Source organism: Antechinus flavipes, chromosome 3, assembly GCF_016432865.1.
Source record: "Antechinus flavipes isolate AdamAnt ecotype Samford, QLD, Australia chromosome 3, AdamAnt_v2, whole genome shotgun sequence".
Classification (NCBI taxonomy): Eukaryota; Metazoa; Chordata; class Mammalia; order Dasyuromorphia; family Dasyuridae; genus Antechinus; species Antechinus flavipes.
In genome coordinates this window covers 629,591,904-629,608,431 of record NC_067400.1, presented here as the reverse complement: position 1 = coordinate 629,608,431, position 16,528 = coordinate 629,591,904, and the positions used below count along the sequence as shown (strand labels likewise).

The 16,528-nt window shown below is 40.7% G+C and overlaps 1 protein-coding gene across 1 annotated transcript in view; it reads left to right on the top strand.

The window, feature by feature from the left end:
* Nucleotides 1–2,389: 2,389 nt before the first annotated feature.
* LOC127557662 (WD repeat-containing protein 87-like) overlaps nt 2,390–16,528 on the top strand; it is a 49,162-nt gene continuing 35,023 nt past the window's right edge. Inside the window, exon 1 of the mRNA XM_051990972.1 lies at nt 2,390–2,407. Within this exon, the coding sequence (XP_051846932.1) occupies nt 2,390–2,407 (18 nt within the window). The remainder of the gene's footprint in view (nt 2,408–16,528) is intronic.

The following is a 16,528-nucleotide window of genomic DNA, read 5'->3' as shown; positions in this document are numbered from 1 at the left end:
GGCCCCTCTGTGGTCCCGTGGGCCGTGAGGAGGCAGATGGTGGTCCTGAGGGGGTGCTTTCCATTGGTCACAACCATCCCCCGGTGGAAGGGATGCCACTGGGGGTAGTGAGCTCCCCGTCTCCAGATGTCGTCGGGCTGGCCTCTCGGCGTAGTGTGAAGGTGAGAATTCCCGCCCGCCCGTGGTGCCGGGCTGCCCGGTGGGCTCCAGAGCCGCGGGTGGGAGGTTTCGACAGCACATCTGCAGGTTCCTGCACGGGCCAGAGGTTGGAGGCACAGACACAGAAGGAGACATAAAATGAGACCTTCCTCCTCCGAGACCTTGCAGTTGGGGCGGGGGGAGGGGGGAACATCAAGAGGGTCTCCAAGCTGACACGTGTGTAGAGTGGGGGCCCCCAGTGCTGTTAGGAGCAGTCTCCTCGGAGGCCAAATGAGGCCGAGGAGGCTGCCAGGGCCTGGAGGGGAGACCCGGCCTGGTCCAGCTCCGAGGGGCTCATGACCTTCGGCCTCCAGAGCATTGTCCAAGGGGCCACGGGAGGCCTGAAACCCAGAGAGCAGAAGGAGCTTCCCCATTCTTTCCAATAGAGAGTCCTAAAACTCGGCCCCTGGATTCTGCTCTTGGTGTCCTGTGGGGGACGGCCCCCAGGCCAGGCCGCCCCCCGGCTTCCCTTGGCTCCTGGCCAAACCTGACGCTTGAGGGTGGGGCTACTGGGATGGGCTGGGTTAGCAGGGATACTGTTTGACTCCCAGGAAAATAGAAGCTCTGGGAGGGCAGGGTCCCAGTGCCCCATGGGCGGCCCACGTAAAGAGACTGGAAAGGGGCTACTACAGGCTCCTGAGGAGGGGATGAAGTGGTTGGACCTACGCTTTAGGAGGCTGAATGGAAGCTGGAGTGGAGTGAGGAGAGACTGAGGCAGGCAACCCCCACCCCCACCCCAGGCAGTTAGTTCCATAGTCCAAGTAGAGGAGTGAGGACCTGGGCCAAGGAGACCCACTGCTGTGGGGAGAGTCTGGCCTGGAGGCCGTGGAGGCCCAGGGAGTACCTGGGGAGCCTAGAGGAGGAAGGTTCTTGAGGGAGGGGAGGGGGCAGGGCAGTCATCTCACCTTGCCCCCCTTCTCCAGCAACTCGGGATCCATCCGGATGCCCCGATCGTCCTGAGCGACCACCCCCGGGTCTTTTTCTCGGAGAGCTGCAGACCCCAGAAGCTGCCCACCATCTGCCACTACTTTACTGATGCCCACTACTACGTGTCCTTGGGCTGGAGAAAGGGGGACGAGGTGGAGGTGAGTGTGCCCAGCTTGCAGCCCGCGCTCCTGGGGGACCGCCAAGCCAGGTGTGGGGAAGAAGAGTCACGGAGGCCCCGGGCGGCAGTGAGGGCTCCCAGGGAGGGTAAAATTGCTGGCCACAAGTGGGAGGTCCCCACAGAGGCTGCCAACATCTCCCTCAAATCCCCTCTCCTCAGCGCCTGACATCCGAGAATCTCAGGACTGGCAGGGAGCTCAGGGTCCACTTCAGTGGAATCTCTCCAAGGGGGCTGCTGCCTCGGGGACAGCTCCTTCTATTGTGGGGCAGCCCTGCTGCTTGGGAAGCGCCCTCCTGTTCTGCCCCCTGGGCCGAGGAGCGCCAACCTGAGCCCCCTTCCAGGAGACAGCTGATCCTCATAGACATGAGCCTGAGGCCCATCCCAGGGGAAGCTGCTCCGAGGGCGCTCTCATTCAGCAGTGGTGTCCTGAAACACGGGGCCCAGAACTGGGCACGTGCGCCCAACGACGAGCCAATCGTGGCGTTCTGTGGTCTGGGAGCTTCCTAGAGTAGGGACACCACAGCCTTCTGGAGAGCCCAGAACCTTGGTCGCAGGCATGGGCCCCCATCTTGGACTTAGTAGCTCGATTCCTGGAACCTGGGGCCCTTGTGTCGGACTCAGGAAGGGGAAGTCAGGAGCCAGGCTGGCTCATCCGCAAACTACAGGAAGGGGCCATCTCCATATTTTCCAAGTCATTGGTAAAAATATGAAGCGGAGCAGGACCTTCAGCTGAGTACTGAGGGGTACTGAGAGGGCTTCAGAGGTCACTCACCCCAGCCCCTCCCCATCCGCCCTAGGAGCCATCCTCAGCGCCAGCTCACAAAGGACAGAGGACGGGACTGAGTTTTAAAAATAGGAAAACCATTGGTCTGTTCTACTCGTGTTGCCAGGCCACAAGTATTAAGAGTCTCCTGTCAAAATGTCCACCAGCAGGTGTTCTGGGAGCACAGAGACAGGGAATAAAATGAGGCCCCTTTGCAAAAAGCTCATGGGAAGAGAGAAGGACATATCCTGTGATTGAAAAGGGAAATGACTGAGGAAACAAAGCTTTGAGTTTCCAAGTGTATTGATTTTTTAAAGCGGGGCATGTCGATTGCCAAACAAGTGAGACCAGGCCCCTTCCCCAGCTTAGGGCCGGACCCCAAATACAGAGGGAAACTGATTTTGATTTTTTTATATTTTATATTTTATATTTTCATATTTTACAAAGCAATTAGGGTTATAGGGTTGAGTCCTCCTAACTTAGCCAGGGCTCTATGAACTGGGCCATCTAATTGTCCCAGACAGATTTTTAGACACTAAAAACAAGTAATTAAGAAAGACCAAGTCACTGAAACGATACGTCGGGTAATCTGGTTTCTAATTGGAGAAAAGGTTAACGACTTTCCAGTTGAGAAGGGGAGAGTGAATAGATACCATTCCCTGAAGTCAGAAAAGGAGGGGTTGCTGTTCCCAGAATGTCAGGACAATCAAAGGAAAGTGAGTGACCAGGATGGGGCCCAAAGCCGTTGGGCTGCTCCTTGCCTAGGACGTTGGATCTGACTGCATTTCTGGTCAGTGTGAGCTAGGTCCTTAGTTAAGGGTCTCTAACCAGCCGATAGGGGTGGTTCAGTTCAAAAAGAATGGTGTCCTCTGATTTCCCACAATTGAATAGTTTTCTTACAAGATAGAAATTGCACTAGACTCATAATCGGATAGAAAGAGAGCCGAGCTAGCTCCAGAATGGAGTCACCAAAGGAATGAGTGGGGTTCAGTCACTTCCCATAATCAGCCATTTTGCCCTCAGTATAACATAAATGATATAAATGCATATATGTCTCTCTACATGCATTACATGTACAAACTAGCTAAATTCCCGGTCGTTTGGAGGGAAGTCAACAGTAGCATTGGGAGGCTCAGCAAAGGCTTTTTTGCAGAAGATGCTTTCTAAGCTGAATCTTTAAGAAAGAGAGGATGTACATTCCCTGCGTGGGAGCCAGGGGTCAAAGAAAAGAGAGGTCAGGCTTGCCACCTCTTAAAATGCAGCAGAATGAGGACAGGCCCAAGGAAGTAATCCAGTCCCTGGGTGAAGAGCAGGTCGTGGGGGACTTTAAAAGTGAAACAGGAGTTTCTACGTGGTCCCGGAGTGACAAAGAGGGCATGGGAATGGTTGCGCAGGAGACTCCGTTGTTAGATGTGTGGTTGAGGAAAAGTACTTCGAATGAATGAACAGAAACGTATGACGAGACTACTACATACTAGCTTCTGGGGATATAGATGTAAGAGGGACGTTCTGCTATCCAGAGTGTACGTTTAGTTAGTTTCATCCCTTCTTTAGTCTATACCTTTTCTCCTCCCTTTTCTTTCTTTACTATGAGACTATAAATACATCTTCATTGGATAATCCTTTTCAATTGCTCCAATGTAGTTACCTTTTTAGATTTTCTTGGCACTTGTGTTTGCATTTCAGAGATTCTGTTCATTTCTAATATTTTCCTTGAGAATAACTAAAAGTCCTCTATTTTATTAAAATCACATTTTCACCTAAAGGTATATATACTCAGTTTTGCAGGTAAGTTATTCTTGGTTGCAGTATTGTATCTTAGAATCTGTGTTCCAAGCTCACCTTTGCCTTTAGGAGGTAGCTCTCAAGTCTTATGTGATCCTGAGTGTGGTTCCTTGGTACTTGATCTTTCTTTCCAGCTACTTGCAGTATTGTTTTCTTTTTAAACTGGAAGCTCTGAATTTTAGACTATGATGTTCTGGGAAGTTGTCATTGTAGGGTTTCTTTCTGGAGATAACTGGTTGATTCTTTCTATTTTCATTCTGCCCTATGATTCTATAAGCCTGGACAGTTTTCATTTGCCATTTCTTGGAATGTGGCATCTAGGCCTTTTCCTTTTTCCTTTTTCTTTAGGTTGTGGTTTTCAGAAGTCCAGTGATTCTTAGATTATCTCTTCCTGATTTGTTTTCTGATTATTTTTTCTAGGTGTTACCTCACATTTATTTTCATTTATTTATTTGTTTTTAGTATGTAGGTTTTATGGACTTGGAAAACTAGTTGGAGTCATGCAGCGATCTTTAAATTGAGCAATTAAAATTTGATAAATCGGGCATCATTATTTATTAAACAATTAATCTGTACTTTGTGTAGTAATTAGGAAGGTCATACCTTGCAGCTATGAAAGTAAAAGAGTCAACTACTTTAGACTCCAGAAAACATTCAATATGGATTAACAACAACAACAATAGCAAATATAGCTAGTATTTATATAGGACTTTAAAGTTTGCAAAGTGTTCTGAACATATTACTTTTGATCTTTACAACAGCCTAGGGAGATAGGTGCTATAATTTTTCCCATTTTCCAGATGAGAGGCAAATTGATTTGCCCACACCTAGAACTTCCTAACTCCAAATCCAACACTCTTTGTATTGCACCAGCTATTTTCCTAGAATCGTCATTTTCCTAGAAGCCAAGAGTAGGACATAAGGCTGTGGAATACTTTGCCAAGATGATTTGCAGATGCTCACAACTGGATTAATGTTATTATGTTAGCTGTAAGTTTTCATTTTTTACATTTTAGTTGCTAAGATTATGTTATATCATATTTAAAAGTTTCTTGGGTCTAATTTTGGAGGACTATATAAAAATACTGTTAAGATTTTGTGAAGACCGAGTTAACCCCCTGGATACCTTAGAATCAGCTGGAGTCAGGATAAGCAAAAGTCCTTGGTCTTTATTCTTGGTCTTTAGTGGTAGAAGTGAATTAGATGGATGCAGGATCTCCACGACCTCCTTTTTCCTCATCTACCGCCAAAGTGACTCTGGCTTGTCTTACTCCACCCCCTAATCCTTCCCACAATTCTCTGTCTACACCAATTATCGAGCCAGCACAGAATGGAGGGAAAGGCCATTTCCCAAGCATGTGCTAATAGAGTATTGTCCAATTGGTAATTAGCCTTAAGTGCTTCGTTGTGTGACCTCAGTGCATCAACTCAGAATTTCAGTCCTTTACCAGATTTGGGAATGATACAAGTGTGATACATTGTTGCAGCTAGCTTTTAAGAGCTCATGGCATATGAGCCCTTTGATCTCAGAGGCGAGATGAATGAGGCGGGAGACTCAGTATGAAAGGAGCCGTACAGCCTTATTGATAAACATTTTTACAAGCGTGATCAGCGTGTGGACAATAGGCAATCCCTAATCACCAATCAGAGAAGCAGCTCGTGGGCTTTGAGTATGCATGGAATCTAGCAATGGGAGAAGAGCCAATCCAGCAATTCAGCAGCTTGCTCACAGGCCAGAGACCCTGTTCAGGCATCCCTGCTGACATAGCCACTGGCTGTGACCCTTGCTTTACTCATTCCCACGATCACACAAATCAGCGCTCCTTGCTCAACAAGGGTGTTTCTGCAATGTGGCTGAAAACTTACTGTGCACCAGAGGTCGAGGTGGTCTCAGTACTCCCTCTCAGCAGAATCCATAACTTAGCAATTCCCCCTTTTTATCTTTTAGATAAAAAGTCCTTTCTTTTTTTTTTTTTTAATTTTTATTTAATAATTACTTTATATTGACAGAATCCATGCCAGGGTAATTTTTTTTACAACATTATCCCTTGCACTCATTTCTGTTCCGATTTTTCCCCTCCCTCCCTCCACCCCCTCCCCTAGATGGCAAGCAGTCCTATATATGTTGGATATGTTGCAGTATATCCTAGATATAATACATATTTGCAGAACCAAACAGTTCTCTTGTTGCACAGGGAGAATTGGATTCAGAAGGTAGAAATAACCCGGGGAGAAAAACAAAAATGCAGATAGTTCACATTCGTTTCCCAGTGTTCTTTCTTTGGGTGTAGCTGCTTCTGTCCGTCATTTATCAATTGAAACTGAGTTAGGTCTCTTTGTCAAAGAAATCCACTTCCATCAAAATATGTCCTCATACAATATCGTTGTCGAAGTGTATAATGATCTCCTGGTTCTGCTCATTTCACTTAGCATCAGTTCATGTAAGTCTCGCCAGTCCTCTCTGTATTCATCCTGCTCGTCATTTCTTACAGAACAATAATATTCCATAACAGTCATATACCACAATTTACCCAGCCATTCTCCAATTGATGGGCATCCATTCATTTTCCAGTTTCTAGCCACTACAAACAGAGCTGCTACAAACATTTTGGCACATACATATCCCTTTCCCTTCTTTAGTATTTCTTTAGGATATAAGCCCAATAGAAACACTGCTGGATCAAAGGGTATGCACAGTTTGATAACTTTTTGGGCATAATTCCAGATTGTTCTCCAGAATGGTTGGATTCGTTCACAGCTCCACCAACAATGCATTAGTGTCCCAGTTTTCCCGCATCCCCTCCAACATTCATCATTTTTTCCTGTCATCTTAGCCAATCTGACAGGTGTGTAGTGGTATCTCGGAGTTGTCTTAATTTGCATTTCTCTGATCAATAGTGATTTGGAACACTCTTTCATATGAGTGGTAATAGTTTCAATTTCATCCTCTGAAAATTGTCTGTTCATATCCTTTGACCATTTATCAATTGGAGAATGGCTTGATTTCTTATAAATTTGAGTCAGTTCTCTATATATTTTGGAAATGAGGCCTTTATCAGAACCTTTAATTGTGAAGATGTTTTCCCAGTTTGTTGCTTCCCTTCTAATCTTGTTTGCATTAGTTTTGTTTGTACAAAGGCTTTTTAATTTGATGTAATCAAAATTTTCTATTTTGTGATCAGTAATGGTCTCTAGTTCATCTTTGGTCACAAATTTCTTTCTCCTCCACAAGTCTGAGAGATCAACTATCCTATGTTCCTCTAAATTATTTATAATCTCGTTCTTTATGCCTAGGTCATGGACCCATTTTGATCTTATCTTGGTATATGGTGTTAAGTGTGGGTCTATGCCTGATTTCTGCCATACTAATTTCCAATTAAGCCAGCAGTTTTTATCAAATAATGAATTCTTATCCCAGAAGTTAGGGTCTTTGGGTTTGTCAAACACTAGATTGCTATAGTTGACTATTCTGTCTTGTGAACCTAACCTTTTCCACTGATCCACTAATCTATTTCTTAGCCAATACCAAATGGTTTTGGTGACTGCTGCTTTATAATATAATTTTAGATCAGGTACAGCTAGGCCACCTTCATTTGATTTTTTTTTCTCATTAATTCCCTTGAGATTCTCGACTTAAAAAGTCCTTTCTTGAGCTGCAACTCTGAAAGAATGGTGAAGAAAATCATCCTAATTATTACAGGGCAACAACAAAGCAGGAACAACATAACACACAGGGCAATCCATGATTCGAAATTTAACCATCATAAAGGAGTATAATCAAACCAATGTTTGATTTTTTTTTTAGCAGTTTTGTCTGGATTCACATTGTAATTGAGCCTGGAGTTTCAATAACTCTACTTCTGCTCCTTTTTCCAGTGATACTTCTCTTTTTTCTAATGGGATTAAGATCTGTTTCTTGCTTTTGACAGGAAGCATTGATACATTAGCTGTAATGATCACAAATACAGTCTGATTTTCAATTTCAGTGTACAATTCCAACAGGTAACATTGTAAAAATCTAATGTTTCTTTGGTAACAGTTACAGAAATGCATATTTCCCTCCAAGACAGGCATTAGTGTAGAATTGATATCCAATTCTCTCTCTCTCTTTTTTTTTTTTTTAAATAACTTTATATTGACAGAATCCATGCCAGGGTAATTTTTTACAGCATTATCCCTTGCACTCACTTCTGTTCCGATTTTTCCCCTCCCTCCCTCCACTCCTTCCCCCAGATGGCAAGCAGTCCTTTACATGTTGAATAGGTTACAGTATATCCTAGGTACAATATATGTGTGCAAAACGAACAGTTTTCTTGTTGCACAGGGAGAATTGGATTCAGAAGGTAGAAATAACCCGGGAAGAAAAACAAAAATGCAAGCAGTTTATGTTCATTTCCCAGTGTTCTTTCTTTGAGTGTAGCTGCTTCTGTCCATCCTTGATCAATTGAAACTGAGTTAGCGCTCTTTATCGAAGAGATCCACTTCCATCAGAATACATCCTCAAACAGTATCATTGTTGAGGTATATAATGATCTCCTGGTTCTGCTCATTTCACTCAGCATCAGTTCACGTAAGTCTCGCCAGTCCTCTCTGTATTCATCCTGCTGGTCATTCCTTACAGAACAATAATATTCCATAACATTCATATACCACAATTTACTCAACCATTCTCCAATGGATGGACATCCATTCATTTTCCAACTTCTAGCCACTACAAACAGGGCTGCCACAAACATTTTGGCACATACAGGTCCCTTTCCTTCTTTTTTTTTTTAATTTTAATTTTATTTAATTTAATAATAACTTTGTATTGACAGAATCCATGCCAGGGTAATTTTTTTTACAACATTATCCCTTGCACTCGCTTATGTTTCGTTTTTTCCCCTCCCTCCCTCCACCCCCCCCCAGATGGTAAGCAGTCCTATATATGTTAAATATGTTGCAGTATATCCTAGATATAATACATATTTGCAGAACCGAACAGTTCTTCTGTTGCACAGGGAGAATTGGATTCAGAAGGTAAAAATAACTCGCCTTTCCCTTCTTTAGTATCTCTTTGGGGTATAAGCCCAATAGAAACACTGTTGGATCAAAGCTTATGCACAGTTTGATAATTTTTTGAGCATAGTTCCAAATTGCTCTCCAGAATGGCTGGATGTGTTCACAATTCCACCAACAATGTGATAGCCAATTCTCTTGCCATTTGTCCAAAGATTCAGGGCCCAAGATGTTTTTCCATGTGCTAACCTGCCGGCCCGATTCTCAAGTGACAAGAATGTGTCCCACGGAGGCTTGTGCTTTCTAAGGGGCCAACCTGATGACCCTTTATGTAGACATACCACTGCAACCCTCCCACATGGACAAGGGTATCACTATGACAGGGTGTCCCCTGCATGCCCAGCATGTGTCACATGATACCTCATTCCCCCATGAGACAATCCTAAATCATATTGGGTCCAGCCCACCTTTTGGCCTCTATTGCCAGTCTTGATTGTGTGTAACACAATCCCATATATACAGAAAACATCTATCTAATGGTCTTGAGGGCACATTTTCTCCTCCTCCTGGACAGTATCCTCTTCTTCCTTCTTTTCCTCTTCTGTTTTATGGACAACTTTGAGATGTCTGGTGGGAATCCATTGCTGAAAGTTTTCTCCTGTGGAGATACAAGCATATCCTGGCCCCCACATTAGAACCCTAAAGGGTCCCTCCCATTGTTCAGGACCCTTTTTTATTACCATGGTCTCAGTCTTAGAGGGCTTTCATAATGGGGTTATCTTCAAGTGATTCTCTATGTTCACCAAAGAATATTTCATAGCTAGACTTAAATCATTTCAATCAAATTTTAAGTAATTTATTGAGTGTACTGCTTTACCTATATCTTTCTGAGTGATACTATCTCCTGTTTTTGTTTTTTGATAAATCTCTTAAGCATCTGATTAGTCCTTTCTACAATGGCCTGTCCTGTAAGAAATAAGAACTTTTAATATTTTTGATTATATGAGGATCCATTATCAGTCTTAATGGAGTGTGGGATACCCATAAAGGCAAAACAGTGAAATAGGTGATTTACTATATATGAAACAGCTTCCCCTTGTTAAGAGCATGCAAATACAGAGCCTGAATAAGTGTCACATGTTACAGTTGTAACATGAATGTATGTTTTTCCCATATGTGTAACATCCATTTGCCAAATATCATTTGGCCTGTCACCTCTGGGGTTAGTCCCCAGCCTTACAGGTGTTTGAGAATTATATGTTGATACTGAGAAAGCAAATTAATCCCTGTCCTCAGGGTGAAGAGAGAGAGAGTAAAAGCAATCCTTAATATCTATTATCCATAAGGACCATTCCCTGGGGATCATATTTGGGGATGGCAAACCTGCCTGTAAAGACCCTGTGTCTTTCGATATTGAGTTTACTTGTCTCAAATCTGTTAACATTCTCCATTTACCAGATTTTTTCTTTATAACAAATACAGAAGAGTTCCATGGGTTATTTGTTTTTTCAATATGTCCTAATTCTAATTGTTCTTGTACAATTGATATAAAGTGACTGTCTTTTCTTTTTTTTTCCTTTGGTCAGGGGCCATTGCTCCCCTCATATGGGTGTGTTGGTAGTCCAAGTCATTTTTGAAGTGGTGAAAGCCACAGGAGCAATAGCCCCTCCTAAAAATTCTGTAGTAATCTTCATCCCTAATTGATGTAATATATCTCTACCCCATAAGTTAATATATAAGCCATCTATTATTAAAGAGAAAATGGTTCCCGTTTTTCCTTCTTTTTGTCAATTTACCAGTTCAGCAGACATCAAAGGCTCTTTACTGCCAAGAGGGCCATTGAGAAGCAGCCACCACAGTCTTGTCAGCTTAATCCTGTCTATTAATGTCTATTGATCCTTCAAACTGTTCATTATTTAAAGTAAGGGTTAGTTTGGCTGAGTGAGTGTAATAGCCTTTGTAAAATATATTTGCACAATAGCCTCTGATTTTGGACCCATCTGTGAGACTAAATCGCAATTAATATTTTCTGTTTTAACAGTAAGTACAGATGAAATGACTATTCCTTGAGCTATACATTGTTAATATATGTTTCAATATTGTCAGTGTTAATCATAGTTACAGACACAAGCACTTCCTCATTTATTTGTATGACTGCGATAGCTAATGAATCTTTGATACTGTTGAATGGGCACTTCACAAACAGCATGAGGGGGTAGGTAGTAATTATCATTGCTCCTGAGTTTTATTACTGTGATTATCCCTTGGCATCTAAAGCTGCGTACCTGTTCCTCCATTCCTGATTTTTTTCTGTCCCTACTTGAGCTGTCATTCCCTAGATTGGTTTCGGGCCCCAGTGCTGCTAAGTTGCTCAAAATATAACTTTATGTTTGTTCCTGAAGCAACCTGAGTGGCAGTCAAATGAGTCTGTTCTAAAAATTCTGCCATCCAGAACATTGCCTGTCTTGGAGTCAACACTGCCTGTGCAAGTGCTTTCCAGTCACTGGGGCACAAAATTTCCCATGGCATTGTTTCAAGTTGAAACATAAAAGGTGCTATGGGCCCATATTTATGAACTGAATCCTTACGAGGATTCCCCTTAAAGAGAAGTGGTTCATATCTGCATCTTCACTGCCCTGGATTAAAAAAGGTCATCCTCCTCTATAACAGGATATAATTCTTCCCACCCCTCCATGTCTTCTTGTTCTCTAGCCTGCTGCAAAACTTTTTGAAGTGAAGGTAGAGTATAACTGATTAACTTTTGCTTTTTGTCCACTAAGTGTCGCTGTGGTCTTTGTTTTATATTTCTGATCCTTCTTTTCCGTTGATCCTTCCTTTTTTTTTTTTTAAACACATTAGAAGAGCCTTTGAAAGGCTGTAGGTCTGGATAGCCACATGTAATGGGCCAGAACTGTGAAACAAGGATTCTTACAAGGTGTTCTCAGTGGAATTGATAAGACAATAGTTATCTAGTTTAGCACGGTGATTAATAGTTATCTAGTTCAGTATGATTGAATTACTCTTACAACAAATAATGGTTCCTTAGTGATATAATGATTGGCTCAGTATGATGAGTGGATTTAATTGTAATAGAGTATTTAAGAGGACAGGTCAGACCTAGATGGGGACTGAAACAGACTCAGAGAAGACAGAGGACTAGAGGCTGGAGAACAAACCCCTGGACTCAGGGAGACTTCAAGACAGAGCTCATCATGGTGGTTATTTGTACAACACCTCTTGAATATGTTCCTTTTTTCTATTTTTGTGGCTACAAACTTGATTCAGGCCCTTATTGCCTCTTGCCTGGACTATTTAAATTGCCGTCTAAATGGCTTTCCTTTTTCAGGTCTTTCTTATCTCTAATCCATTTTCTACACAGTTGCCAAAGTGATAAATATTTGCTAAATGTTTGGATATGTGGGGTGAGTGAGAATGGGGAGTTGAGGATGACACCAAAGTTTTAAAACTGGTATTATTTTTATCAGTATTCTTCACATTTATATTTTAGTAGTAATCAATTAGATTTATGTACTACAATTTGTTGGTACTCTCAAAGAATTTTCAATTATTGCTACCACAAAAAATTCTGCTATGATTATGAATATAATAATGCATGTAAAGTCTTAAAAAAAAAAAAGAAATTAGACTTTTACCAGAGAAACTTGCTACAAAGATTTTTTCCTATACATTGTTTCCCTTTTAATCTTCTAATATTTTATTTGAACTTTTTGTATCTATATGAATTAGAGATATTGGTCTATAGTTTTTTCTTCAGTTTTGTTAGTCCCTATTTATGTATCAAAACTATATATTTGTGTCACAGATGTAATAACAATTTATATAATACTAGAATTAATTGTTTTTTGAGTATTTGATAGAATTCACTTGTATATCTTTGTGGTTCTAGAATGTTTTTTTCTCCCTTTGTAAGTTCATTTTCTTTCCCTGAAATTAGGTTGTCTGAATTTTGTGGGTCTTGTTCTTTTAATTATGGTATTTTACGTATTTTTGAAAATATTAATTTATTTCAATGTTTTTGGTTTGATTGGCATATTTTGAGCAAAATAGTTTCTTGTGATGACCGTGTTATTTTAAAATTAGAAAGAGTCAGGCATTCAGGTTAAGGGAAAATCTTCAATCTTTATTCTTTTTGAGGTGAAGGGGGATTAGCAATGTGAGCAGCTGCAACAAGTCGCCAGCCAGTAGTCTCTTTCCGCTTCTCTCTCTGCCCCCTGCCTCCACCCACCAAAATCATCATTTCCTATACAACACATCAGGACTTGCACAAAGAGTGGGCATTCTTTCTCCAAGCATATATATTAATAGAGTATGGTCCGATTACTATTTAGCCTCACGTGCTTGGGACCTCAGTGCATCAACTCGAGCTTCAGCCCATTACAGTTTCTAAAAATATTTATTTCTTCATTTGTTATGAATTCTCCTTTTTTCATTTTTGATACTGGTAATTTGATTTTTCTCTTTTTTATTCATTAACTAATGGTTTATCTATTTTATTAGGGGCTTTTCCTCAAAAACAAACAAACAAACAAACAAAAAAAAAAAACCCAGCTCCTAATTTTTTTAATCCAGTGGGGCTTTTTCATTTTCAGTTTTGCTAATTTCTTCTTTAATTTTCAAATTTTCTGTTTTCCAGCTAATCATTCCTTTGCATATTCTCTCTCTCTCTCTCTCTCTCTCTCTCCATCTATCTCTCACATAAAATTGTATTTCTATCTTTCTTTCCTCTCAAAACTGCCTCAGCTGTACCCCCAAAATTTTGAAATATTGTCTCATTGTTATAATTATCTTTAAAGAAACTTTCTATCTTCTCTGTGATCTGTTCTTTGACCTAACAGTTCTTTACGATTAAGCAATTTAGTCTCCAGTCGATTTTTTTCTTTTTCTTTTCTAGTTGATTTTTAATTTAAATAATTAATTTCTCTATATAATTGCCCTTTATTTACCATGATTTTTATTGTACTGTGATCAGTAAAGGATTCATATAACATTCCTGCATTTAAAAAGAATGTCTGTGAGGTTTTTTATGTCTTATAATATGATCAGTTTTGTAAAGGTGCCAAGCACAGCTGAAAATACATATTTCCCTTTCTATTTTCATTCAGTAATCAGCAGAAGTCTAACATTTATAATTTTTTTTGAAAATTCTATTCAAGTTCTTAACTTTTTTGTGTTTATCTTTTCGTTAGATTTATCTTGGGCTGATAGGGATATATAAAAATTCTTCATTATTGTATTTTATTGCTTATTTTTCCATTTAGGTTTTTTTTCTTTAAGTGTTTAGAAGTTATTACATTGGGAGTATTATCTTAAGTATTGAAACCAAAATACTATCTGCTTATTTGTATTTTCTTTTTTATATTAACTCAGTTTTTGTTATTGTCTTTTCTAAAATAATGATTACTACTCCTTTTTTTCATTGTTTGTTCTCATCTGAAATTTAATAGATTTTTCTTCAGCCTCTTATTTTAACTCAGTATTAGGCTTTATGTTTCATATGTGTTTCTCGTGAACAACATAGCATTAAATTTTTGCTTTCTAATCCATTTTGCTAATTTTAGTTTTATGGCTGAGTTCATCCCATTTACATTCACAGTTATGATAATTACTTCTCTTCATTCTGTTCTTTCCTACAGTTCTCTTTCCCTGCTTATTTCAAGTTTTTAAATTTTTTCATCTTTTAACTTTTTTTCTTCACTACCCCTTTGTTTTTGTTTATGACTAATCTATAAATCTACCCTTCCTCTTGTATTTTTTTCCTTTCTTCCTATTCTTATTTCTGTTGAAGTTAATGTTTTTCTACACCAATTCTGTGTGTGCATGTGTGTGCATGTACATGTGCATGTGTGTGCATGTACATGTGCCTGTGTGTGTGTTCTGCCCTCTTTTGGCCAGTTTAGGTGAAAATGAAGTTCAAGGACTGTCCACTTCTCCTATGCCTTCCATAGTGGTACATAGTTTTCTTTGCACAATCTAATTATGCTTTGGAAGCAGAAAACAAGAAGCTTAGGATTATACATCTAGTATGACACAGCTAGGGTTCAGAATCATGCTTTCCATCTTCCAGCCCAAGACTCTTAGGTTCTGCTCACCCCAATGCCTTGGAGGCCTTTCCCAACTCTACCATACTTTGAAAGCTCTGATCTGGAGGGAGGGACTAGATAAAATGAATCATCTCTAATCTTCTCTGAGTTTTGCTCCATCTCATGCTTATGAGGATCAGCCAAGAAACATCAGTTTCAGAATATGACAGTTAAGAAACTCACTACAAATGCCCAGGAGTCTATCTCATCTCCCAACTCCATAGCAAGTTCCTTGATTATTATCATCCTCACCACAGTCACTGTGAAGATTGTAAGCTTCTCTGCTGTAAGAGAGAAGCATTTTATCAAGAATTCTATAGATCCACTGATGAAGCCAGGAAAAGATTTTATTTTATGTTCTTGCAAGATCAGGTGTCTAAGCTAGTAGACACATCCTTGAAATGAAAAAGCACAGTCTTTTACTCCCTATCCCAAAATACAAGTCTTTCCCCTGTTTCCCCCTTTGGCTAAGTCCTATAGAGGTTACAATCTATCTGGAGAGCCTAATTCCCTTACATGAGTATAAGTCCTCACCCCCGATTACATCTTATAGCACGTTTCTTATTCTAATTTATGGCTTCCCTCCATAAATTTTGTTTCACCTTGTTCTACAGCAGCCTATCCTTTAGGTTCCATTTCATTTTTTTCTGATTTGTTCCATTTCTCCACCTTTCTCTAATTTAAGTTTCCTTACTCTGAAAACTAAACCCTCGTCCAATTTTCACATCCATAGTAGAATATAGTAGACTCGTAATAAGTTTTTATTGAGCAGTTGACTTACTCCACCTACTAAGCTCAATAGAATTCAGATTTGATGAAGGAAGAAAACAAGGAAAGGGGGAGGGGGAAAGGAGGGAGAAAGGAAGGATGGATTGAGCATCTATTATGGACCAGACATTGTGCTGAGAGCTAGGAATGCGAAAGAAAGACAATTCCATCTCTCAAGGAGCTTGCATGCTAATAAGGGAATACCACATGCAAAGGTGGCCGAAAATTTTTTGGAAGAGTGTGAATGGGCAATTAAGAGAGCTAGTTCACAGGCTAGTTTGGAAGTCCTGAGAATGTCAGGAACAAGGTCAGGAGGGGAAAGCAGAAGAAGATTGGCAAGGCAAGATGAGTTAGCAAAGGTCATAAAACAAAAATTAAACAAGTCGGTAAGATCAATGTTAATGAGAAAAGAGAAAAAAGGTGCGGTTAAGTGATAAACCCACAGCTGGCTCAATCTAAAAAGTTGAATTTCAGTTCGGCATAATGTCTACAAATAATTATCCCAAAACAATTTTACAAGTATGACATGGGCCTGGTTTGGTGGACTGCAGGCTTAATCTAAATCAGTAGCAAGTTTGACAGCCAAGGGAGCTGAAGTGATCTGGAGCTGTATTGGGAGTCTTAGCTTCCAGGTATAGGGAGATGAGAATCTCTTTTCACTCTGTGCTCATCAGCTTTCTTCAGGAGCATTGTGTCCCATTCTGGGTCCTATAGCTTAAGAGAGACAAGGAGTAAGCTGGAGCACTTCCAGAAGAGGGCAGTCAGGAAGGTGAAGGATCCAGGTCCATGCCACATGAGAGTTGTGTTCAG